At 33.5% G+C, this 27,867-nt stretch overlaps 1 protein-coding gene across 3 annotated transcripts; it reads left to right on the top strand.

Moving 5' to 3' along the window:
- Window positions 1-8: 8 nt before the first annotated feature.
- dsd (attractin-like protein dsd) lies at window positions 9-27,514 on the top strand. Of its 3 annotated transcripts, none has more exons than XM_066730348.1 (12): window positions 9-140; window positions 13,354-13,701; window positions 15,550-15,731; window positions 16,090-16,481; window positions 17,289-17,896; window positions 18,204-18,687; window positions 18,793-19,213; window positions 19,788-19,931; window positions 20,018-20,164; window positions 20,277-20,661; window positions 21,088-21,328; window positions 21,505-27,514. In XM_066730348.1, the coding sequence occupies exons 1-12, from the start codon at window positions 79-81 to the stop codon at window positions 21,748-21,750; spliced, it is 3,660 nt and encodes a 1,219-aa protein (XP_066586445.1). In that variant the 5' UTR covers window positions 9-78; the 3' UTR covers window positions 21,751-27,514. The 3 variants fall into 3 exon arrangements, with proteins under 3 accessions (XP_066586445.1, XP_066586443.1, XP_066586444.1); XM_066730346.1 differs by lacking the exon at window positions 9-140 and adding an exon at window positions 369-1,033; XM_066730347.1 differs by lacking the exon at window positions 9-140 and adding an exon at window positions 370-1,033 and having other exon boundaries at window positions 21,109-21,328.
- Window positions 27,515-27,867: the final 353 nt, after the last annotated feature.

Genomic DNA, 27,867 nt, shown 5'->3' with positions numbered 1-27,867 from the left:
CTTTTCTTAAATAAGTTGACCTCCTTGTTATTTACAGTTCTAAATCTGTTGTATTAAAGCAATCCTTTAATAATAGTCATGCTGAACTTAGAAGAGTGTAAGAAACATTTTCAAACAAATAAGAGATTCACAAAAATAGTGTAAGTGGCGCTATAAGGTTATTAATTCTTCAGCAGAAATTATTTGCTTACAAGAAGAATCAATACTGTAAAAATTGGATATTTTAATTTGTTTTAGAAATATAATAATGGAGAAGATACTAAGTTGTGCAAGGGAAGAACTAAAATGTTGTGATTTGGTTTAACTGGAACGCATCCAAGTATACTAAAATATATCTTATGATTTTGAAAGAAATGGCGGTAAAAGTCGCATCATTAGCGCCATCTTAGTGTTAAATCTAAAAGATAAAAGTGGAGCCCTCTGGGTTGGACTGAGGCAGGCCGAAGGCGAGCTCCGTCCGTAATCGGCTGAGTGGAGTGTACCATAGAGTGTGTGGCGGCGTGTATAATTATACTACCACCGTTATAGCAGAGTGAAGCTCTCGAGGTAGTTTTAGTTCGTGGCTGCGGCACGATGGGAATCCAGGGAATCGTGCGGTGGCGTCCGCACTCTGTGACTGTGCTTCGGTAGCGCGTAACGAGTTGCATTTTGCTGGAAAAGCGAGAAAGTTTGCGTGTCCGTATGTGCCTCGTTCGGTGCGTCGGCCATTGTCTTTGACATGGAAGCCCATCAAAATGGCAGAGGTTGTGCAGATGTTTTTGTTCCTATATAAGTCCAAGTATCGACGAAAAGGACCGTACCGCGAGGTAGCCCAGCACTTTTTCGTCGCGGCGCCGTTGTGGCCGTTTCTCTGGGCGGCGCTCATCTGCTGGCTCCTCCACATTACGGCAGCTTCCTCTTCGTTGTCTCAGCCAGCTACCGAAGCTAGCTGCGACAACGAAAACTGCATCAACGGGGATTGTGTCAATGGCAGTTGCGTCTGCCACGAGGGATGGCAAGGATCCGCCTGTCAGTTCTGCGGGGGAAAAGTCAGGTACTCCCCGAGATACCTTCACGCTTTCCATAATTAACCCACATGTCCAAAGCTTTTATTTATTCTCGACCTGGAGTGATTTTCACCAAATATCTTTTCGTTGTGCTCGAATAATTCATGTGTGCTACATTGACTGTGGAATATCGTTGTCTAAAAGTGTATTGCATCTAGTGACACAAAAGAGCGTTCTGGTACGTTCCAGCATCGTATTCTGGTGAAAAGTCTCGGCGAGTGATCCTGCAGCAACGTCCTGGCAATATTTTCTAGTGATATATCATAGAAAATCTACCAGTAATGTTCTTTAAGAAGCAATTCTTACTGAAGCAAGCCTATTATATGATTCTGACTGCAGCTTTGATTTCAATCTTAAGGAAATCAACGAAGAACTTTATTAAAGAGCTCTTCTGTATCTCTAATTTCTAAAATTTTATTTTTAAAAAATGTTGTGCACAAGCACGTTTTCAGCTCGTCGCAATGTTTTTCCCGGCGTTCTAAAAGATAATTCTGTCGGACTTGTTGGGAAAAACATAACGAGTTGGACGAAATCCCGTTAAACATTGGTTTACACGTTTGCTCGAATGACCATTGAGAGGTAAATTAGAAATGAAAAACGCTATTCGTAGAAAAGAAACACGAAGAGCGATAGGATCTTAGGGGTAAGAATGGCAAGCTAAGACTGCTGGCAGCTAAACTGTTCCATGAGTACGTGTCAAGTGCAACGGTACTCGGAATTTTCTAGGTCGTCGTCATTTTCGTCGTCGCTTCGATCGACTAACGGGTTGTCCACTCGGAATACACAAATGCAATTTGAGAGTTCGTTGCTCATATATAAATAAATACACGCATGTCCTATGTACGACGCGTGTTTCAACACGAAAACCCTACACTTGGTCATGAAACTAAGCTCGAATCTTTTAGACCAGCTACTTCCGACACACACGTTGACCGAAACAAATTTATCCTATTTATTCCTTGTACTAATTGCATATCGATATTCACTTATACAATCTCTTAATGTTAAGTTTACACCTGAGAAAATATTGCGCATGTATCGAAGTAAACAATTTTTATAAGAGATAATTGAAAACATCCTTCAACGTACATAGGTACGCTATTAGAATTGAGCAGTCGGTATGTGATTTCCAATTAAATCCAGGTGTTAGGCAATAGTGAAACGTAACGTTGCGTTCAACGCAGCTTGTCTTGCTTTCTTACTTGATACAAGCATATGTTAAGGTTACTCGGTAACTACAAATTCCACATAACACGACTGAGTTTATTTTAAGGTTCAGAGAATCGTAAACTCAATTTACGAGCTATGTATGCCTATTTTGATCAACGAAAAAATTAAAATTAGAACGGTAAAAGAGCTAGTGCCACGGTTAAAAGCTCTCAGCATATTCCACACACTGATAAATGTTCAATTTTTCACGTGTTAGTTTGAACAGACTGTAAATGGATATATATGCATGAATAAATCAGTTTATAGACATTGAAACCATTGTACACTTAAAAAGATGTAAGTGACTTTACGTTGTTGTAAAAGGGTTAACGAATAATGGTTCTCTTTAGGAATTTACGGATGTGAAGACAGGCCAAACACACTATTTGCTGTTGAAGCTACATAGGTGCAATTACCAAACTCTTTATCTTCTAAGACGTTTCTACAAGTCTATGAATATAAGGCCTTTTCTTTCGTTAGCTAGCAAATCGACTTGCTAATGCAGCTACAATAATGCGCATAGATACCCAAGACTATTATTTTATTGCTTTATTACTCAGCCTCGTTGACCTTGAAAATTATTCTTTTTTTCTTTATATATTTTATGCTCATACACATAACAGTATTTTTAAAGTAATTTGTCCAACTGCACACACACTACCTATAAAAGTAGATAAAATCTCGAGAATCGATTGCTGGTTATAGGAAAATTTTTAAGAAAATGTATATATAAATATCCAAATATAGGATAAAATAAGATTATACAAAAGTCTAAAACTACACAATGAGTTGAATAACATTAATTTACATTATACGATTTATAAAGCGTTAAAAACAATATTGAAGATATTATAAGTTTAAGAGAATATTTGACTAACATTTAAAGATGGTAATCGCATCAATTAATAAAACTGCAGGTTCGTTAATTTCTGCACTAATTTATATTACGTAAATTAGTTTCTGCAGAGAAGTATGAATATTTTTAAGGTGCAACTACTCTGACCTCCAGCTTCGACAGGTGTGAGCTAAGTTAACCTACTTCTAACATCTCCATTTCTTAAAACAATACACTACGTTACGTTTTCGGAGAATTTATTTTTCTTTCCTTTCTTCTCATTCACTAATACAGTTATAAAGAATCGTACAATATGCACTAGAGTGGTACTATATTCTATTCGTATTAACACAAATATAATTATCTATATTTGGTTATATAAGCAATTTATCCAGCTTTATTATCCGTCTCCGTAATTCCTCTTATCACTGGATATAATTTTATAGCAAGCGCGCGGTTAATTATTTTTCATTGAAATATTGTACCATTAAGATTTGTATATGAATTAATTTTTATAAAAACTCTTATGGGGAAATCGAGCAGTACCTTTTGGCTTTGAGATCTTGGCTTTAGTTTCAATTATTGTTTTATACTATCCTTGGAGTGGTTGGCTGTTTTCTGGTGTGTGAATTCACGCGGTTACTTATCGCTTACAGTTTCACACGGAAGGAGTTGATGTAGGTCAGTGCAATCGAAATCTTTGAGTATTCCATTACAGATGTAAACCAATCTTCAGCTTTTCATTAAAAAAATTCATTACGCTTATTTCATAAAGAAAAGGAATATACATACTTTAAACATTTTTTTAATTAATGCTTTTCATGTTTTGCATTTACTTGAACTTTTTACGTGTCAGCTTCTTGAAACGCGCGCGAGCATAAAAGCGCCATTTTGTTTTTATTTTTATTGCGCGCTCAACTGACTCATTATCGCAGAGTAATAAACCTTTCAAGGTTTTTTTTTCAATTATATGGAACTGAATAATATTTATACTATCAGCTTTCATAGTGTTTTCTCAGATGTAATTGAAATTCGTATAATTCGTAACACCGAAAAAAATTCATTAAAGCTGGTCAGTTGGCACTGTGAAATGTTTGGGAAAGTATTGCAAGAAAGAATAATGATTTACTTGGAAAATGCAAGTTTCGAGTCTTGTGTATTATGGGAATTCAGGGGACGAGAGAGCAAAAGAAGAAGCGAGAAAATTGGCCTGGAAAAATTGAAAAGTGTTCGAAATGTCATTTCAGTCTAAAGTCTTCGCTAGGCGCTTCCTGCGAAATCTTGCGAGTGCCACACAGTTGCCAATCCAGAGATTATCGGAATCTCCGATGAACCGTACCAAATACGAGGCGGATTGACGGCTCACTGAACGCTCTGCAACTTCAACTTGGATTCAATCATAATTTGCACAGCACGGCTCAACCCCATCCTCCTCATTTTCCTTCCTTCTTACTCTTCTATAACGATTTCATTTCGTCCAATACATACATATATATATATATATATACACACACCAATCACGCCTGTTCTCCTCCTTTCCCTAATTTCTTTCTTTTCATTTAAATTCATTCAAATTCTCCAATTTCCTCCCCAACTAGTTTTTCCAACACGTTTATACCCTTAACCGATATCGTTTCTATCGTTGTAAACCAAAGTTCCTTGTTTATACAACTAAACACATTTTCTAACCTTAGAAATTTAATTATTTCAAACGTAATATTAAAATATTTAAGGCTATCCAACATATTATCAACATTTTTAAGTATTTTTATCCAAACACAATTATAATGAACAAAGAAAAGTTTGGAAAATTTAATAAGGCTGCTTAAAAATAATTGGGAATGATTAAATCCATTGAGTTATTTAATAAATCTGCCTACTCACTTCTGTGTTACCTCTATTATCTCTTTTTCATCATTTTCTTCTTTCCTAATCATTAACGAACCGTGTCAAATATGCAACGACCTGTGTGATTTTCTTGTTAGCTTCGACTTTGATTCGATGATTTCTTCTTATGACTGAAAGATCTGACTTGACGTATTAAAACTTACGTTGAAAAACATGATAAATTTTTCATCTTGCTACGTTAGGTATTATCTGATGTTTTGGGCAAAGTTCGTCAGTACCAGTCGGAGCCATCAATGTCAATAAAAACCGGATTTGAAACTGGTAGAATTTCTGCATCTTTATGAACGATGATTGAGAGAAAACCTTAACCTCCTTGTATTTACATTGACAATTCTATAAATAGCTTACCAATCGTAGTGTGCAAATTTCATTTTCCAGTCGTATCAAAACTATTCCACATCAATATTAAAAACATTAATTTATCCGATTTCAATAAGAGTTTTAATTAAATTCGATTAATTTTATTGCTAAACGTAATAAAAACAATTTTCCACCGAGAATAAATTAATTAACTGAAAGAATTAACTTCAAAGCTTAAATTAAGATAAACCATTTTTAAGCATTTATCAACAAATAATCATTATTTGCAACATTTTTTCTAGAATTGAATGTTAAATGGTAAATAAAGAAAGTAGTTGATTTTTTATAGGTCTTTGCATTGGGTATTTCAATGTTGCAAGAACAATAAAAGCTGTGTAGTATTTCTATAAAATTCTCTGCGGAGTGTGTTGATTATTTTCCTCAATAATTACTTGGCATCTGGGTTGGTATAGTAACGATTTGTCTTTTCCTTTTTTTTCATTGGAACTATTCAATCAATGAATTATGAAAGGAACAAAGCTTTGTAAATGTTAGTCGTTATTGGATCAGAGCAGTGCAACATTCGCAATCAAAGATTAATATTATAAAAGGGTAAAATTGTAAAGAGGCAGGGGAGGGGAATATCGGGAGGGGGGGGGGGCAATCAACATCACTGTTTTGACATTTGAAATATTCATTTTATTGTTATCAATCTTTAGAAATATAATCATTATCTCCTACTATGCAAAACGACTGCAGATTCATGACATTTGCAGACCAAATATCATGAAACAATTTTTCACAAAGATTCGCATTAACATTTGTAAACCAAATCTCTTTGCTTTTAGGCAGAGGCAAAAAAGACGAGAGATATAAAGAGAGAAAGTAAATTACTTTCTGAAATTGGAGTGTAATTTAATGCTGCGATGCTACTAATTATAAATTATTAGCAGCAACTATATTGCGTTTATAGTCAAAAAAGTAATTAGCGAATGCTGTAAATTTTGGAATAAAGGGATTTATCACGATTATTTAAATATAGTTTGCGGGAGTTTGACAACGTACAATTTTCTGGCAGTCTCCAGTGCCATTCAGGGACTGATGGTTTTTTGATAAAAAATAAACGGATAGATAAAATAAATTAGTTTTGTACAGCTTGTTGCAAGCACGAATTTGAGTATAGTTCACGAATGCTATAGAGGTTTCATACTAGTAATATTCTGGATTTTAGTTGGAGCTAATAAGTGGTAGGTAGTTTAAATCACCAAAGTTATTCAAAGACGGGATGCGTGTTTTGGAAGACGCAAATGACATGAGTGACCCGAATCCACACACTAATGGCTCTCCATCCACTAATAACTCGCATAACTGACCGAGTATCAACCGAGTATCTTTGGATCAGCGCGCTCTATACAGTAGTCTTCAGAAATCACTGATAGAGTCCATTTTTCACTAGGATTTACGTAAAATATCAACAACTACGAGGAGAATGTTGTTTATAATATTTAAAAAAAATTTAGCCTAAATTAATATTCCAGGTTAATTAATCCATTAAAACTATAATTTTTAATAGACTCTCGATTAAATTTCGATCACTAAATATGTAATTAAATATCCGTAACGATTTTCGTACTAAATGAATCCAATTAATCGTTCCCATCAATCAATGCAATAGAAAATGAGTGAGTCAATTATTTAACAATAATAGATTTTGTTAAGATATTGACACAAATTCCAACAGTAAGTTATAAAATCTGAATAAATATTAAAATATGATAAGTATATTAAATATTAATTGTTATTTTTGCTTCTTGTTATTAAGCAACTGTAAGTAAAATAATTGGGTAGTAAAATAATCTTTGATATTTAAATAAGGACTGAAATTAGCAAGATCTTTGATAACATATCTGCAAAATGATTTGTTATACGAAACTATTTTATTTGCATATAATAATTTCGAAGTCATTGCCTTACCAACTTGGCAGCTTCGTCCGTCATTTACTCAGGGCTTCTAACCTCCTCTTCAGAATTTCAGAAAGCGTTCTCTTTAAAGTGTAACATCGTAACGATATCTCTCGTGATGTAACTATTATAACGACTCAAGCTATAACGTCCCCTACAGCTCAAATCTTTCGATTAAGCAAACAATGCATATCTATTTTAGTACCCCTCTCCACCCCCCTATTTTCAATTTAAATTCTTTATTCTCATATATATTGATCATATATAAATATTCAGTATTCAGAATTTATTTAGTTTTAATTAAAAATTAAAAATAAAAAATAAAACCCTGTCAACGCTACAAATATTTAGTTTTTTTTTGCACTGCAAGGATACAAATAAGAGAAATCAATATTTTGTAATTCGTACTCTTCATCGATTATGTTACTTACGTATCATTGATAATTCATATTTATACTTAAGTTTTATTTTAACAAGGTTTTTTATTGTGGATAAAAATTTATGTTCTCGTTGAAATATATATATATACCATTGGGATGAAAAAAGACATAAAATTCTTAAAAAGTATTAAGGCGCTCAAAAGAACCCAGCATTAAAATTCTTAAAGAAACCTATTTTACGGTATTTTGGTGTTTACAGGATTATCGCATTCATTTGTATAATTCAGTATTATGATAGAGAAATGCGAATTTGCTTCTAAGATATCTCAAGTAAATATTTTCGAGAGCCAAGATTTATTCGGCAGGGAACGCGCTAATGAAAAGAAATGGAGCTCTTAGGTTCCCTTGAAAGACAACATCTTCTCTCTTCTAAAGAATAAAAAAACTAGAAGTTGATGCAAGTTTAAAAATTTTCTCGGAGTTTCTCAGTCGGCCGGTGATTAAAGTTATACCATGATGTCTTTTTTATTAATGGAGAGAAATGTGTACTCTTGGGTATTCCGTGAAAAACAACGGTACTACGTAACGTTGACGAAGATACAGTAATCTAAAATCTTAAAAATTGGCTGTTTCTCGGTGAAATCAGATTTCAAAGAGCTTATCACACTTATCAATTTGATTACCCAAATTATTATCATTCACAAACGTTGATAATTTCTAAGATTTATCATTAAAACCCTAGTTTACAGAATGTCCTAAGATTATTTTTCAAATATCTGTTCACAAAATATTTTATAATGTTACATTCAAGGATATTCCTTCATCCGGCAAAGCAAATTACATGCAAATGAGAATTCTGGTTAATTCATTAAGATTAAATGATTTTCAAGGTCGTTTTTGCAATATCCCTTCGAGTCTTTAAAGAGGAAACCGAGTGAACGCGTTTAACAAACGTCGTAGTAGTTATTGTATCTTTTAATTTTGATAAATTTCTGAGTTTTTCACACAGAATTTTCTAATATATTTCTTCACACTACTCCTTACCTGTAATATTATTTCTGAGAAAATCTTTTATTTATAACGTTCGCTTTAACGATTTTTCTTTATCCAATGGAGCGAAACTAGCTTCTCAGAGGAGAGCCATCCGGTTAATCCGGTGGGATAAGTGATTTTCTGAACTTGTTCCAATTTCTACCAATGATCCTTCTGATTCTTCTGGAAGAAAAATATGCCCGTCTAGGGATAAAGAATGCGCGATCGGTCGGTGACCTTATAGCGAGCGTGAGTCAGAATCTTGTTGATTCGGGAAGCAGCGCGATTCATCTGGCATAAAGCGGCATTATTCAAGGCTAATCGCTCACCAACCAGAGAGACCCACGACTCCCTAAAACTCCATAATTTCAATTGGCTATTTAACCAGCCTGACGTACACATGGATCCAATTTGCTTCATCAAAAATAACTGAGGAATATTCAACCTATAAACTTTATAATTAATCTTAAATAACATGGGAAATAAATAATATTAATAAAATATTTTTAATTGCAATATAAACATTTATATTTTATTCAATAAAATACCAAAATTGTTTGTCTACACTATATATGTTCGATTCCCTTATTATATCAATCAAAAGACAGTGTAGTATAGATATAAAATATACAAAATGTTCATTATATAGTAAAACTTTTAAGTTTCATTCATAAAGACGTTTTTAAAGATTTACCAAATTTTTGTCTCGCTATCGCAACAAATGATATATTATAACTTGCATAACTATCAAGGAAGATTTTACAGCTGGCATTTGCCCTTCTCCATAAAAAATAGACGATTAACACAAAGTGCCTACTGAATTCATAGACTGGCGGTGGCGGCAAAAAAACGCGTTGGCCATTGAAAGCTATATTCGGGAAGAAACATAAAAATGGTGTAAATTTTCAGGTATTTTTACGCGTATAAAGCTATAGCCTGGCAGGTTTCAGAGGAGAAGAAGCCAAGCAGCGGCGTGGGTAGGGATGGGCAGATTTCGCGAACAAAGTGTCTTGAGCGTGAATACCGAGTGAATACCGTTGGGGGGCTCCGTGCTGGCACAGAATGGGATGGCTCGACGATTTGTGGCTTTGCTCGTCGATAAAAACACGTCGGATACACGGTAGCATGTGCTCTCTCCGTCGGATTAATCAACTGTTATTCCCATCGCGTCCCGTTCATCCTTTGTCAGCAGTCCGTCGCCTTTTTCGGCAAACCGTCATTTCTATAAATAAACGCTCGCGCCCATGGCGAACCGCAGGTGCTACCTCTAACATAAATCCATCCTTTGCTCTCTGCCAATAACTTCACTTTTTTCTCTCTCAAGGACATTGCACTTTGTTTTTTTAGTTTTCTTTTACTCCCGCTAGGCGTCACTGCACTCCTCTTTAAGGCGATCCCAAAGCAACATTTTCGACCATTTCGCATATACTTGTCTTTTTTTTAACTATAAAACCTTTTTATCTCTGCCGAGTTCCAATTCCTCGCTTTAACGTGGCTCCAGACGACCTAACCAACTTTCGCCAACGTTTCCAAATGCATTGTTGGCGATTCTCTGCTTTTTCAAGCGTCTGAATCATTCGCATGCGGAAAGAATTAATAGGATTTATTATTCGGAAAATAATTTTCTTAATTTATAAAATATAACATTTATTCTTTATCTTCGTGAAACGATATAATTAACCTTTTATCTTTAAGTGTAACACGTGATTCGTTTAATCAACACTTACTACTTCTGTTCAATAATTTCTTGACTTGTAATTAATTTATACACGCTTTTGGCTAATATTAACTAATATATTCCATTTTGTACACGATCCATTTTTCTAATGTGGGTAAGAATATTTTTTGTTTGGCAATAAACGTTGGATACTGTAGCTAGACGCCTCTAAATCTTGTTTGATACGACATTAAAACGATCAAACATATTCAAGGAAAAAATATATTACAGGTATTCAGGGGCTAAAAAAGAAAAAATCTTATACAGGCTTCTCAATCCGTTCTTTTGCAATTAACGTTTACATTCCTCAACCAATAATTGAGTCTTAATTTTGTATGCTTAAATACTTTCAAATGAGGAAATAAGCTGCCTATATTTCTCGGCTTTTCATAGACTTTCACGGGATAAATACTACAAAAAATAATATTTATAATGAATTTTCTTTGAAGTTACATTAAGAATCAACAAAGTTATAAAGATTGGTGGACGAGGGGAGGAGGAGGTGTACAGAACACGAGACAAGTTTATTGTAGCACTGACTTCCGGTTAGGCATCAAACCCCTTATTTCCCCATTAAGTTTCCCGCCACATAACAAAGCAAAAAACATCAAGCGTTTGACTGTTTTTTAATGGTGCTCTCCTTAAACTCATTTCCCAGCAGTAATTAGTCGTGGGGAAAAAGCCACGCGATTTCTATCGTACTTTTATTATCCATTGCGCAATTACAATAGCAACGCGGCGGCAGCCCACGCTTTAATCGCAAATCATTTTCAACGATTTCGATTTGAACGGTTTCCTGTAGAAAAAATGCCCATGCAGCAATTTTAGCCGTATTATTGGTTGTCTCTTATATCGGGATTCCAATAATTCGTCGCGGTGTTGGATGAATTTCATTGGTGGGTTAAGGATGTTTGTGGTAATTACGCGAAATATTTGGCGATGATCGAGATAGTCACCATGAAATTCGCTTATATTTCCTTTGATCGGAGAGCATGGTTAGCGGATCAATAAAACGAAACTCGCGTGTAGGAAAGCGTCAAACGGCGTCAAAGCAACGAGCTTTATGTAACGTTAATATCTTGCGGCTGGCATGAAATTTTCAACACAATTGATGGTAATTCCTACATTGGCTGGTGATAGAAAATTTTGCAACTTCATCGAGCGTAGTCAATATAATACTGGCAAAACAGTTGTAACAATCGTTTTCTCTTTTTAGTTTCACTCTCCCGTCAATTTCCTTTTATAAATTTTATTTTACAAATAAATATTCTTAATGCAATGTATTACATTGAAAAACAATATTTTTAGTTTATTTTATTCGAGTAACATTCTACTGTTTTTTTTACAGTTGGAATAATTTAAGAATAAATTTTCAGTCTCATTTAAGAGTCGAAGGGAGTTTAAAGGAAAAAGAAAATCCAATTTTACGTGAAACTTTAGATTTTATCGATGAGATAGCTGGAAATCTCATAAGCGGTTTTTACGCTATAGGATTATGGGGCAAAAGATGAGAGAGGAAATATTATCAGGCTATTGTTATAATTCTTTTTGAACTGGCCAAGTCAGACGTGCACTTATTCAGCTTCGCGTTACGTCATTATTTCCATCCAGTGGCTAAAAATAGAGTATAAGAAACAGGATAGAAGGCGAAAGTCTATTTTCGAATGTAATGCTGTATTCACCAATCATACCAAATGATGAAGAGTAAGAAAAAACTCCGATGGCCAAAATAAACGTGATTAGTGATCAAAACTTTCCCTTGACACTCTATTTTTATTCCTGTAAACAAATTTCGGTGGCCAAGAGCACATTTCTTTTATTTCCATCGAGCACTAACGTCGGGAGAACCATATTTCTATTTGTATATACGTATGGTAAAATAAATTTACTTCAGGGAACTATTATTTGTATTTTCCTGATGGGAAATTTGTTAAACAAATTTTACAAGACTTTTTAGTCCTACTTTTATCTTTTTACAATAAACATTGTAATATTGTTTAAAAGTTTTTTTGTTTTTATGGTGGAAAGGTTAAATCCGAAGGATAAGTTTTTGCAGCTTTATTAATTCGATCTTTAATCAATCAAGAGAGCAGAGTAAAAAGTTTCGTTTTGTTTTTACAACGAAAACCATTAATTTGCATTTCAATTAATCTCGAGCGTAAGGTCTAGGTTGTATTTCAAGGTTGATTGATGTAAAGGATCTAATCGGTCGAACTGCTGTCAGGGAAATCATCTTTATCGTCTCGTCATTTCGATTGGTAGATATTATTATACCAATACACACACACAGCGAGATTTATAATAGATTTCAATCGACATCTTATAAATTACGCACACTGGCCTCATTTGGTCTACTGCTTGGAAAATTCTACAGCAATAGCTTAGTAATAGCTTTTTCTCTCTTAATCATATTATGTAAACTATTTTAAATATTTTCAATTAAAAAAATTAAAAAAACGATAATATTCAATCTCAGCATATATATAATCAGCAGTTCAGAAATTCCTGGAAATTTTATCAGCAAAATTGATACAATCAATAAAAAATATTTTGTTTTATACCCTCAACTTCAAACCTTTACAACATATACAACACAAAAGCTTTACAATATTTTCTCTCGGAGGCTTACAAAGCTTCTCAAACGTTAGATATATAAGCTTTCAGCAAATCCCTCGAAAGGTTCTTTGGAAAAAAAAACCCATAAAAATCTTTCAATTGAGAATAATAATAAATTATGATAAGATTAAAGTTGAATAATAATTGTTAAAAATACCAATTTATTTGAAAAAGAAGACTCCAGTAATTTCCCTATTGTCAAATTTAATTGTGAACAATGAAGTATTTCTGCTGAAGGTGGGAATTACGATTAATCTCTTGTCTCATCATATTTATAGTTTATCGTTGAGTAAGATGAAGTAGGTTTTTATCAAGCACGAGGTGAATTCGTTTTTATTGTTGTGGCAGGTTGACGGATCCGACGGGGTACATCCACGACGGTAACGGAAATTATAGTGCGGACGTGAGATGTTCATGGCTGATCGAGAGTACGACGAACACGTCGATCCGGATGCACGTGGAGCAGTTCGCGACGGAATGCGGCTGGGATCACCTGTACATTTACGACGGTGATAGCGTCGAGGCACCTCTTCTGGCTATCTTCTCTGGACTTATGCACAAGGACGGTTATCACATCAGAAGAGTACCGGAAGTCACTGCCAAATCCGGCAGCGCCCTTCTGCACTTTTACTCCGATGGCGTCTACAACATGAGCGGATTCAATATCACCTACAAAATTAATGCTTGTCCCAGCAGGTAAATCTCCTTCGTTATATTCAATACGACTCTGTTATTTTTATATTTACCACCTTGTTATCATGTCCTCCCGTCGATAACTCGCTTCTCTCAATTGCACAAACTATGAAACCTGGAGGAAGAAATGCTTTCAGAATTGTACTAACGAATAATTGCTATATATATCAAAGAGATCAAGAATGATTTTAAAATAAACATGAGAAATATATAGTAAATTAGAAAGGGTATATGGTAAAAAATGAACAAGCGTTTGTTTTAGATTTAAGCAAGAATTTATTTCACGTCAATTAGGAAGAATAACGTTTTATTTTTGGGATGATATATTGTTATTGTTATTAAAATATTTATCTTTAAATTATCATTGATATAAACTTTGTTGTTCGTGTTGTTTGTTTGATGATATTGTTGGTCTCGTGTATTCTCATTCAAGAAAACTAGTTTTGTTTTATATAGATGTGTTTTCTTCATCATTAGGAGGCCAAACTAGTTTTCTTCATAGGCTCGTCTTTGGATGTCTATCCGGAAGTACACGACTAATCGCGTACCTGATAATTTTGGCAAGCCTTTGTTTGATACTTTCGATTAATCTTGACGTTTAATCCACACACGATAATTCCTCCAGTAGATGATATTAATTGTAACATGTTAGGGCTTTTATCAAAATGGCAATGGATGGCAACATTGAATTTATCCACTCATTCAGCATCAAATCAGATCTGACCAAGCTACATCAAACGATATTCTTGTTCAAGTATTTACTCTTTCGTCGGATTCATTGGGAAAACCTAATATTGGTGTTACAATGCTTTAAACCGTTTATTTATTTTACGTTTACGGATAAAGTTATCGCTATGACTCGAGGCCCTCAGAACCACTCCAGATTCAAGATCAAACATATTGACATAGGATTGGTTTACAGATTACATAGACTACTTATTTACATTGTGCTTCAAGCGAGCCCTAAATTATGTAATCCGGACTAATTAAAATTATCATACTATATCGAATTTAATCAAATAGATATATTATAACAGATAAAAGATTTACATCATATTTTAAAATAGCCTCAACTCTTTCGATTCAACAAAAATTAAATTTCTTTGGATCACACTAATTGTATCAAACATATTATTATAAATTGTAAATATTGCTGCAAAAATAATTGGTTCTTTAAATGTTAAAGTCACCTGATATTGTTTGAAATACTCACTTTACTCATTATCATAAGAATTGGTAAAACATTATAAACCTGAATTGTAACTATTGATTATCGTATCTGTATACCCTACATCTTTGTATTTGTACATTGTTCTGTCTTGACTTTTAACGTCAGAAAGTTTCAGACTTGTGGCCTGATCCCTCTATTGAATTTCTCATACTTTCTTCTAGATATCATTCAATCATTTTAATCAAATGATTTTAAAATAGATAACAATTAGAAGTATAAAAAATAACATCGTATTCAATGGCAAATTTAAATGAAACGTTTTCGCAGTAGCGTTTGTTCGAAACCTAATTAATCGAGTTTCTCAAAGCTCCTGTTAAATAATGCACTATAGGATGAGCCATTCAACGTGTTTTGCCACAAGTTTCTCTGTAAAAGTGCTAATTAACGATCACAAAGAATTGGTGCGAGTATCGATCATCAAACAGTTCATTGCAGGAGATTCGTTGAGTGAAAATTAGTTAAAATTCGAGAGCAAAATTGTCGAGATGTACCATGATAGGATAAGCTATTTAACGTGAGTTGATGCAGCTTCTGTGTTAAGCACACCTACAGTATACTAGTAACATATGCATGTGTGTATAGATAATATATGCTCTAGGTCTATGTATTTATGTTTATAGGTATTCACACGTTGATTGCTCGGGGCATGGTGAATGCACCGAGGGCATTTGCATTTGCCACGACATGTGGACAGGCGAAGCTTGCGATGTACAAGTCTGTCCCAACAATTGTTCCCACCTCCATGGCCAAGGCGAGTGCAAGTACGATAAACAACATTGTGATTGTAATCATGGATTCAAAGGTAAATGCTCTCACTTTCTCTCTTCCTATCTCTTCTTCGTCATCTCCCTGCTCCTCCCCCTCCCACCACCCTTCCCCTTAGTAATCTTTTTCTCTTTATCGTCCCATCCTACCTCCCCACCCGCCCCCTAATTATCTCTTTCTCACACTCTTTATCGTTCTCTGAAACACAACACATACCCACACATAATACTCCGTTTCTTTTATATAATCTTCAACTATATATATGCTTATTTCCCCTTCATGCATTCCATTAATCGCAATTTATTGCAATAATCCTCCTAATATTCTAATTATCAATTAAAATTCTTCTGCGAAAGCTTTCTGGTATGAATTAATAAGAAATCATTGTTTTGTAGGAGCCGATTGCAGCCAGAGGTCGGATCGTGGATTTTGGGAGACAGTTGGATACATGGTGGGTCCTGAGGGCTCGGCCAGTCATTGCTCGGTGGTCTGGATGGACTCGCTTTACGTGCTTGGTGGGGAGAGCTTCCATCGTGCAAAAATGATCTACGTGTACGACTACAACGGGAACGTTTGGTGGACTCCCCAAGTCGATGGGAAAATTCCCACACCCAGATACGCCCACTCTTGTGTCCTTCATAAGGACAAGATCTATATGTACGGTGGAATCATTCAGAATTCCACCATCACCAACGAGATCTGGTCATTTAATATTTCTGCCAACGTCTGGGAGAAGATCGCTGTACATGATATCTGTCACAATAGCACTATGTGCGGTCATTTAAAGGTAATTCAGACGTTTGCCCTGTGGCCCTCATTAATGTACCTAATTGATTGATGATGATTCTTTTAATTCTGTCTCTTCACATTCTTTCATTATCTTCCTCAATTTTCTATTCACTGATCTCGTTCAGATCATCTTGCTATTTCTGGTTACTGGATAATGCTTTTTTTCAACAAAGATTTCGGTTTCTTTAATGGAATCTATCGAAGACATACCATTCATTAAAAATTATAATTGCATTGTATTATTTAAACGTTTAGCCTTTGATTAGAATAGCTATTTATGTCTTCATTGATTACTGGGAACACATTGTTGTATGTTATCTTATAAAAATGTAGCCACTTATAGATAACGTCGTTAAGCAATGGAATACATGTGAGTCATTTTATATAGTCTACTTAGAGAAATGTATTCTGGACAACAAAATATTTGCATAATGCAAGTATTTTTAATCATTTTCAGCAATCTAATCAAGACAGTTGACTATTGCATTAATGTTGCTTTGCGCTTTCTTTTCTTGACTCATATAACTTTAATATAAAAATAACGCAAATGAATCGATAAAATTTTACCAATCATATTTTTTTATTATATATAATTTACATATTGTCTTGTTGTAAATCCACTATTTTTTTGATCGATTTTAATAATGGAACGAAAACAAATCTCTGTAAATTAAAATAAATTTATGGCTAAATGGTTTATTTACACTAATACCTCAGCTGCGGGAAGCTGGTGTTATTAAGTGGGCCAAGGAAGATTGTCAAAAAATAAGACAAATGTATATTTAATTCATATAATTGATTTTAGGTTGCGGGTCACACAGCAACGGTGGTTCAAAGTCACGAGCGATTGGGCAAGAAGGAAAAAATGATAGTGATATTTGGCTACTCCCCGCAGTATGGTTATTTAAATACCGTCCAGGAATACCATTTGGATACTAAGGAATGGCAGATCGTGGAGACCACAGGTTTCCCTGTAAAAGGCGGCTATGGACACAGCTCTGCTTATGATCCATTGACAAATCGAGTTTATGTATATGGTGGTTACGTGTCCGTGTCCCAGACCAATCACGTATTAACCAACAGACTATATGCTTATCATCCAAATTATCGCGAGTGGACTCTTTTAACACCGGCCCCCTCAGCTCGCTTCTTTCACACCGCGGTCTTCATTTCCGGTGGACTCATGTTGATTTTTGGAGGTAATATGCATAATGAGAGCCAACAATCCTACAGTGCCAGATGTTATTCTGCGGATACTATCGCTTATGACGTCACCTGCGACACCTGGCATCAATTTCCCATGCCGAGGGAGATGACCGACCTTCCCAGGTATGGACACAGTGCCACTGTCTTCAAGAAATCCATGTATATTTATGGGGGATTCGATGGACAGATGCTCAATGACATGTTAAGGTGCATATAAACTCAATTCTTTTATAATTACTGAATCAAGAAAAGTGCATTATTAAATAAATAGTAAGATAATAGCATAAAAAGGCTTAAGTGAAATAAAAATCATCAGAAAACAATATTAGTCAATAGCTTGGTACATGGTGTCAACTTTTATTCAATGATTTCATGGACTCAATCAAACTAATCGACTTGCAAATCTTGTGCTCATGAATAATGACGAGAATGTAACAATAAAGCAATAAATTAATTCTTAGGAGAGGACGATGTTGATTTGTAAATTTCATGGAATTGGTTTTGAATATTTCAGGTACACTCCAGGAAACTGCGAGCATTTACTCGACCAGATCCAGTGTCTGAATGCCAAGATAGGCGTAAAGTGCGTATGGCACAAATGGGATAATCGTTGCATGCAAATCTCGAAGATTCCTCGACAAATATTGTTGAATGACGATGTGTACGACGGAAGATATATGAGATGCGTGAACAATACACCACCACGTGGATTAACTTCGCACGAAGAATTGTGCAAATTGTTGACTGATTGCGTTGCCTGTGTTCAGACATCCTTCAACTGTGTTTGGTGTGGTAAAAGCTGTTCGTATGAAAAGTGCAGAGACAATTTGAATTCCCCACCTACTGCAGCTATTACGGATTTGAAACAGTGTGATCTTAATACTGGCATTGAATGTTTGCAATTGGACACTTGCCATGCTTGCTCCAGCAACCCCAAGTGCGTCTGGTCCCTCTCAACTGGACCTGATAGATGTAAACCGCATTCAAAGACTCGGGAGGCAAGTGTGCAGTGTTAAAAATGCAATTTACTCTTTTTCGGAAGATTTAATTATTTGTAGGCTAATTATTCATATAGCGGGATTAATTATTTTCATGAATTGTAGATTATGCAACACATCAGCATCCCTAATGGTACCATTCAGGCGCAACGTCTAACGATGGACACCTGTCGCAGTCCCTGTACGGATTTTACTTCTTGCAGGAATTGCACAGAGTCAGACTGCATTTGGTGTCAGAACGTGGAGAAATGTGTTGACAAAAATGCATATCCTGCTAGTTTTCCCTATGGACAATGCAGAGCCTTAACTGCTGCAGAATCAAAATGCAGACCAACAGAGACTGGAAGAGAATGGTGTACTTTTTACTCTTCGTGTTCAGCATGTAGAACTGATCCAGGCTGTGGTTGGTGCGATGATGGATCAGGTACTGGTAAAGGATTGTGTTTACCAGGTGGTGCAGGCGGTCCATTCAGCAGAAGTATCGAAACTTGCCCAGTCGACCGATGGTACTTTACGAGTTGTCCACGTAAGTTTTTCTTATACTCATTTCATTATATTTCTTGCATTTAAATTTGAACTGTTTTTTCAATGCTTGTATAAAATCTGATGATTCAATGTAAAAGGATAAACGTGAACAATTTTATAAGTATAATTTCAGAATTTTAACAAATAGTAAATGTACCTAAATTTTTATTAACCTTCGAGCGGGCGCGCTGTGTAATTTCCCTTGAGCGGGCGCATGTCGTAAATTTTACGTCATTAGTTTTCTCCATGTAAATGGTATTTTTTTTTATATAAATGTTAGGGACACACACAATACGTTTGTTTTTTTATAAAGATAGTGACCTTTGAATAGCTCGATGCACGATGATCGCGACTAAGAGGTAAAAGTTGGAAAAACGATAAGGTGCATTCGTCGATTCGTCGTAAATTTTGCGACAGCGCGTCCGCTCGAAGGTTAATCTAAGTTTAGATATTTAGTATGTATATTTCAAATAATACTTTTTTTATGAGAATCAGATACTTTTATGTACAGTGGATAAAATTAGCTTCATAATATTCTTTAAAGTGATTTTTAATTATTTTATGGTCTTTCACAGCTTGCCAGTGCAATGGTCACAGTAAGTGTCTTCCAAATAGCAGTGTTTGCATTCAGCCATGTGGAAATTTAACTTATGGTCCGCATTGTGATAAATGTATTCCTAGTTATTATGGAAGTCCCCTAAATGGAGCTACTTGTCAATGTACGTATTTTTTATCACTTTAATTAATATTTTTTCATATACACACAGCGAAGAATATTGTGCGTTAATATCAATATTTTCCGTAGCTTGTTCTTGCAATAATCAAGGTACACAATGCACCAGTGAGACTGGGAAATGTTTTTGTACTACCAAAGGTATAATAGGCGATCATTGTGAACGTTGTGATGAATCTAGTCTTTATTCTGGGGACCCCACGAAAGGATCATGTTTTTGTAAGTTAATAATCAGTTTACTAAATTCCTTTAATTAACGACTAAGAGATTATATAAACTTATTTATTATAGCTTATATCGTCCAATTGTTTATCATATAATTTATTTACAGATGATCTGGTTATTGATTATCAGTTCACTTTCAATTTGAGTAAGAAGGAAGATCGACATTACAGAGCTATTAACTTTAAGAATTCACCATCAAAAGCGGAAATCGATGCAGAGTTTTCAATTACATGCTCTGTGCTAGCAAAAATGAACGTTACCATAAAAAAAGCAAATAGTATAGTAGAGAAACCACTATTGCTAGGAGTGAATTGTACAACAAACATGTATAAGCATCGCTTCAGCAAAGCTGAATACAATTTTGGTAGTGAGGATAACAACACTACTTTCTATGTTTATGTCTACGACTTCCAACCACCGTTGTGGATTCAAATTTCGTTCTCGCAATACTCGAAATTGAATCTACAGCAATTCTTTATTACGTTTTGCACGTGAGTATTTTTTAATTACTTGAATGATGAAATAAACACGATAACTGTTAAGAAATCTGTAATTACAAAAAGAGCTGTTCCTAATCGCTTATTTTGTTAAATAAAAAAATAAATAATTAGTTTTCGCTTTGAAGAAGTTAAATCGATCCATTAAAATATAACAGACTTTATTTTTGATACGAGTAATGAACTGGACAGATTTCTTGTCGGTTAAAATATAAAATCTTAAACCAAAACCTACAAAATGAAGTAGTGATAAGAAATAAGTTTCAAAAGTCCAGAAACTTTGATTCTTTTACGTTTTTTTTGTTTTCTGATAACGATAGACCAAAAATGCTTTTTGGGGTGTTGGGAGATTTTTTTCCAATATTTTTATATGTCCCATCTGTTGTGCTGAGCCTCAGGCAGTACTTACTTGTAAACTAGAGATTACATGCCACCGCACAGGTGCTTCCTGGCTCTGCTATGTCTGGCTGCCGTTATGTGGAAGATCAAGCAGAAATACGATATGTACAGAAGGAGGCAAAGGCTATACGTGGAGATGGAACAAATGGCAAGCAGGGCCTTTAGCCAAGTATTGGTCGAGATCGAGAGGCGAGATGTTACTAATTCGGACTCTGACCGTAATAACGAATCCGATGTTAATAGTTCCCGTAAGAAGAAAAAGGTTAATTTTCTTTTTGTATCTACTTAATCAATTAATTTATTAAGCAGTCTGTTAACTTCTAAAAAATTATAGAGTGAAGAATTTCTTATTTATTAATACTGTCTAGGAAGAGAAACTAAATTTAGAAATCAATCTAGAAAATTAATGAGACGAATTAAGATTGGATTTGTTTGTAGGATGCTCCTAGTCCTATTGCACTAGAACCATGTTGTGGTAACCGAGCAGCAGTGCTATCATTGCTAGTCAGATTGCCCACCGGTGGCGAGCCTTATACGCCGGCGGGTCAAAGTGCGGGTCTTGCGGTAGCATCCGCTCTGGTAACTTTGGGGAGCCCACGAAGACCCTCCCAAGAGCTGACCACGAAGGAGCCCAAGAAGACCAGAAAATCCGCCAGTCAGCATCCCGAATCTGCGTGTATTTAGCGATTAACTCGATGCTGAAACTCCATCAGCTATGCTTTTTAAAATACCAATCTTCCTTATCGAATTATACCTAATGACTGCCATGCGTACTGTAACAAAACTTCACGAAGTTTTTGCAAAAAGTTTGTAAATTTTTTAGCCAATCTTAAAGTATCTATTCAAAATGACGATCAACGGCTTCGAGCAAGCTTCTTAAAACGCGCGATGATTTTAATTATGCATTTAAGATGTAATATCAAACGAATTTTTAGTTTTCGATTGATTTATTAAAAACTTAGCCGAGGCTTGCTAATGTTACTGAAAACTGTGCATTTAAATAATCGACGCGTTTTAGACTTTAGAATTTTGGTATTCGTTGGTTTTATAAAGTATCATGTTAAGTGGCTGTAAAATTTGAAGTTTCCGTCGAGTTATGGAACGGAGCAAAGATCAAGCGTAATCTCAAGCTTTGAGGGAACTGAGTCAACTGCAGTTTTCGATATTTGAATTTCAGAAATCTTGCCAAATTCAGGCAGACCTATGAACAATGTACGAGTGAAATTCTTATTATACCGAGACTGTGACGAATTTGTGAATTTTATTCGTCGAATCATATTAGATTAAGGAAAGACATAAGTGCGATACTCAGCAGTCAGCTAAGTGTACAGATTTTTTTTAGCAATTTGTCGATTCTTTCTCAATATTGTTTCTTCAATCGTCTGTTTGTAAATTATTTTAAGAAAAATTGCACCAATTAAATTTAATTCAACACAATATTAAAAATATCACAATAATGATAAATTAGTTTTCAATTGGATAACTTACAGTTTTTACGTTTTTATTAGTAAATTATAAATAAAACTCCCCCGTATATTTTACCTGATCGCTTCACTTAACTGACTGAAAACTTTTTAGGGGTAACTTTTGTTTCAATTATAATGACATATGTACAGTGTTGTATATAGCTTTGTTAGAAGGTTTTTATTTTTGTTATATAAGAGAATACACTCTGAATAATTAGAGCTTTGCGAGTGATGAACTGGCCTCACATTAATACCGACGGAATTTTCCATTTTTTGACTCAATAAACAGCTGATACTTTTCAATTTTAATAATACTATTAGCTAAAAATGGACAATTTAATTTAGGCTTCTTGGATAATGTATTTTTGGATGCATTAATTGCCGTAGTAGAAAATTTTATCAGCGCATTTTGTGCCTTTCAATTCGCTACGGACAAAATGCATGCAAATATTCTAGCAAGAAGCCTAATTTCATGCAAATCAAGTAACAAGCTAAAAAATTAATTTGTCATACTCTTTAAACGTTTTGTTGAAATAGAAAAGAGGATCGAATGCTTACACTAAACTAAGAAGAATTTCAATAATGTTTTTATTAACTAGTTTACGTATTCATTTATAAAAGCCCGCTTCGTTGTATATAAATAATCCTGATATTATTGAATGAACGATGGTGATTCATTAGTGAGAAATGATTAAGGGACATTGTACAGATATATTAAAAAGGAAACAATGAATTTCAAAAGCAAAGCAAACTGAGGGAACTACGAGTTTATAATTTTTTAATTTGACTTATAAATTTGTTGATTGAGCAGAGTCTAACAGCTATAAAGTACAAGTGTCCTGCCTATGGTAAAAATCTCGATTTTGATCACTTTCCAATCATTTAAACTGTGCCAAATTAACATCAACGAAGAAGATTGTATTTGACCAGTTATCGATCTAAAAAATAAAGTTTTGCGTTATTATGGATATATGATAATACTACATATATTTAATATATCTGTTTGACTCTGTAAAATTGTATGCATCTAATTTCAACATTGTTTGTGTGGTCAGAAATACATTGTCCATTGTTGTAAACATTTTCTTCACAGCGAAAGTTAGATTTAATGTAGACATGTAAAGGGTAAGTGTTCTTATTATCGCATGTAAGACTGTAATTTCATCAGGTTGAAATGAGAGTTTGTGAAAAAAATTGTAGGTGTTTTTTAGGAAAACAGAAATGATTTTGCAATAACACAAGTTTACAAATATCGGACGAGGCTGCTATAATGACATCCGAGTACTAAAATGTAATTTTTATTTAACTGTGCATAACTATAATAGGTATTAATTTTTTATGTAAGATCTCTTTGCACGCAAATATAAAGGAGCTTCAAATAGGTTACAAGAAAATAATTGGCATCTTCTATAGTTAACACAGTATACAATTTTTTACATTTACGCCTTTATACTCTGGGGAGGGCTCACCTCATATAACTAAATTTTTCGACCGGAGACGAAGAATTATTTTAACATATTATTTTATAAGTTGATTTTAAGCTAGTTATCCTTTTAATGCCTACAATAAATTTTGTTAATCTTTTACCAACATTTTTCAGTATCGTTAAACGTAGTTAACGATGAATATCAATAATAATGATAAATGTATGTCTATGTTTGTTGATTTCAATCCTTAACGGTATAAGTGATAATTGTCATTAAGAGTCACACACGTTATTTTATTTATAAATTATTTTGGGTGTTAAATAGAAAAGTAATTAATCCAGGTGATGAGAAATTTGTACAAAATTAGTAGGAGTATTTTTTGTGTTTTTTTTTTGGCCGGTATATAGTTTCAAAGCAAAGAAAAGCTGTAACAGATTATAATTGTGATTCAATCATATATCTAAAAAGCTGGATCTAGTAGCAAAAAAAGACGAACTGCGAATTTATGATCAGTACCAAAAATTACCTTAAATATGTTTATATATATAGCTGCTTTGGTCCAAAATTGTGTAAACCTGTGTTATTTATGACTGCTATGCTACTCCTAATTTTGAATGAATTGTGGAATTCTTTTTTATTCTGCAAAGTCAGTCAATTAGTGCTAATAGTTTCCTATGGAAAGTTTTATTTGCACTATGGCCAATGTTTAAATAAGTTGTTTCTTCTTCCAGTTTAGTGAAATCTTCCTAAAGCAGATGTCTTTATTTGCTTGTTTTGATGTTATTTAATTATATTTTGAACGTCACACGCAGGATATTGACTTAAAATTTGGTTCTCAACTGATTTTATATCTCCTGTATTTCTAATATTAATCGGGGGTATTTGCAGCATCCTCTCTCTCTCTCTCTCTCTCTATCCCCTTAGTTTACTCCGACTAACGGAAATTTATATAAAATGACAGTAATTAATTGTTTATATTAATTTTGATTTTTAACTTAACTGATAAAGTAATTATGCAGGATATAATTTCATATTGTAAAAGACCAGTCAGATTTATACAAATCTTTAATCAGCTATTTTTTTGTATTTTTTGGCTTTATAAAAAATTTGTCAATAATTTCTTTATTGTTTATCAACATGCTAATTTGAAATTGTTTGCCTTTTAATGATTCAAATATTGGCTGTTCTTCATTGCAACTAGCGATGGTATTTTATATTATTATAGGGATAAAGTCAAACTCAAACTTTATTTATTAATTCAATTTTTTGCAATTAACTGAGACTTTAAAGATTCAGTATACCCACCGCGTTATTAAAATATTTTCCTTTTATTACGATTTTCGATTTTTTATCATTTGTATCGACTATATCACTGGCAATAATTAGCATTATCTTATCTTATCATCATTTTTCATGCCTTACATTTGTATATCAACACATTTTCTTTTTAATTATTACTTAATTATCTATCATTGAAAAAAAAACACAACTTGTTATTTTTTTTAAATTTGATACTCGATTTAAGTATTGACAAACCGTGGAAATAAAGAATTTATAAAATATAATCGCAAAGCCGAGATTTTCCTTTGCTCTTTTTCTACCTACAATTTATGTAATGAATGAAGCGTTTATTTATAAGGGAGATGATTTTTTATTCTATTTATTGTATGCTATATCACCGATCGATTCATCCAGTACTTTCAATATTTTATTTTTGATCTGCATTAATTAAAAATACATACCTCATCTGGTTTTCACTCGAAATTTACAGGTTGGTCTGCCAATTACGTGAATTTCTAAAGGAAAGCATTTAGATGAAATGTCTATTTTGTATATATAATGTAATTATATTGTCGAGCAGTAGAAGAAAGTAATAATAATTCTTGAATTGAATAAAAAATATAAAAAAGCAACAAAAATAAAATAAGGACAGATTGACCATAAATTAAGGAATTTGTAGATTTCGTAAAAAATCCCATCCGAGTCATAGCCTTTTATTAGGATTAAGAAAAAATTATTATTAGTGTATAAATGAATTTTAATTAAAAGTATACGCGTTTCCAAATGAATTGCATAAAAGGACGTTCACCTGATAAATCAAATTATTCGAAAATAGAATAATAATGAATATCGAAAAAAGTACCTTACTAAATCATTTTTAACTTGACACACATTAATAGTTTTTCCTGCTTGAAAAAAAAATGTAGTACAGAATTTATGTATTAATTCTAAAGAAAATATCAAATGAAATCAATTTATTGGAGCAGACTTTCGAAATTATTTAGTTCATTAAATAAAAAGTTTATATTTTGAAAATGCTTGTTTGAGTGTGCAATATAAGACGAATTGGATGAAATACTAAAAATACTGGAAAGAAGATGACTCTTACTCATTCTTATCGCAGTTGTATGGGTAGAAGTTAAGGATATTTAAATAGTTGGTTAGGTATGTGTACAAGAATAGCTGAAACTTTTTCTAGCACACAAGATATTTATTTTTATTCTTAATAAGCTCTTTGATAAATATTTGAGAGTGAAGAAAAGAAAGTCTCAATATAAGTAGGACCTGTGAAATATCTTGTAGATATTAATAATGTATGAAGTTTATTGTTTCGTTTTAATGAGATTTTTAAAATGACTGCATCATCAGAAAAAAGTATGAATATATATATATATAGTAATTACTACGTATATATGTGAGGAGTTTATAACATTTAAGCAGGATTTCATTGCCTTTTTTAATCATTATCATCATTATAATTACGAGGGAGATTTTTTTGAGGAAAACAATTATGTAATCATTTAATCTCTGAAGCTAAGCAGATTATAAACCTTGCAAATATTTCACAATCAAATAAACTTTTGTAACAATACTTATGGTATAATTTTTTAATTACAAACTTGATTTATCTTATGTCTCCTATGAAAATATTTTAACTTTTTATAAAATAGCTCGATAATACCTGGAAACATAGGATGAATATCCACTGATTTACATATAATGTTACTAGTGTAATGCTAGTTTTAAATAATAAATAAGGCATCGCTTTGTATAAGATTTAAACAATTCAACGAAATGAGAATAACTATGTTATTCATCGAGGATTAAATAAATTACTCTTTCCAAATTAATCTTTCTTGATTCGTTAAGTTAGTTTGGAAAAGATCGTAAATATTGGATTAATAAATAAAACAAACGAAGAAAAGTAAATCCAGTAAATCTCTATGTAATTTCATTGCAACGAAAAATAAAGTTGGCTCGTTTAGTGAGAATGAAAGAAGAAGCCGATTTGAAATTTATAAACAATTTTAAATCTGTCGAGTATTTATAGATAAAATCAACGAAGTGTTTTTCATCATATATTTACCACATAAAATTATTCGGAAGTGAACTCAAATCTTGATCGTACTTTTGTGCTAACATTCAGGAAGCTCGTAGTGGAAAACCGTGTGTGAATATCGCGTTTACAAATGCGTGAGTGTATTTAGATAACTTTTGAACCGTGAGATTGGGAAATAATGTATGCGGTATTAGAATAACAAGAGCAAAATTGTTTAAATAAACTTCATACATATAAAATTAAAGCTCTATTTATTCCCTTCGAACCCTTCTTAAATCAACCATAAAAAAGACGTATACGTATTTCAATAATGCTCTTTTCTGTTAAAATTATCATTTGATAGTTTAATTTAAGCCTATTTGTGTGACAAATATAGATTTGACGCACCTGGAACAATTATTTCCGTATTTTGTGATTGGTTTTCTTGTAGCGTTAAATTGGATTATTGTTTATTGTTTTGCTGTTCGTGCATTGTGCGGCTATTATTAAAAGACCCAGTAAACAGTTATTTATGGTCATCTTTTAATAACTTAACGTTTGTGAATGTAATCGTACCAATTCAGGAACA

The sequence above is a fragment of the Prorops nasuta genome, unplaced genomic scaffold (assembly GCF_024137725.1).
Source record: "Prorops nasuta isolate Cenicafe-Biocafe unplaced genomic scaffold, Cenicafe_Pnas_1.2 PNAS00008, whole genome shotgun sequence".
In the NCBI taxonomy this organism is placed as follows: domain Eukaryota; kingdom Metazoa; phylum Arthropoda; class Insecta; order Hymenoptera; family Bethylidae; genus Prorops; species Prorops nasuta.
Note: the sequence above shows the minus strand (reverse complement) of the source record. Positions and strands in the feature narration are given on the sequence as shown.

Excerpts from the sequence above, each read along its gene's own strand:
- dsd (XM_066730346.1), top strand. The coding sequence starts at position 735 with ATGGCAGAGGTTGTGCAGATGTTTTTGTTCCTATATAAGTCCAAGTAT. Across the intron at positions 13,702-15,549 it reads ATTAATGCTTGTCCCAGCAG|GTATTCACACGTTGATTGCT; the intron begins GTAAATCTCCTT and ends TTATGTTTATAG. Across the intron at positions 15,732-16,089 it reads TTGTAATCATGGATTCAAAG|GAGCCGATTGCAGCCAGAGG; the intron begins GTAAATGCTCTC and ends ATTGTTTTGTAG.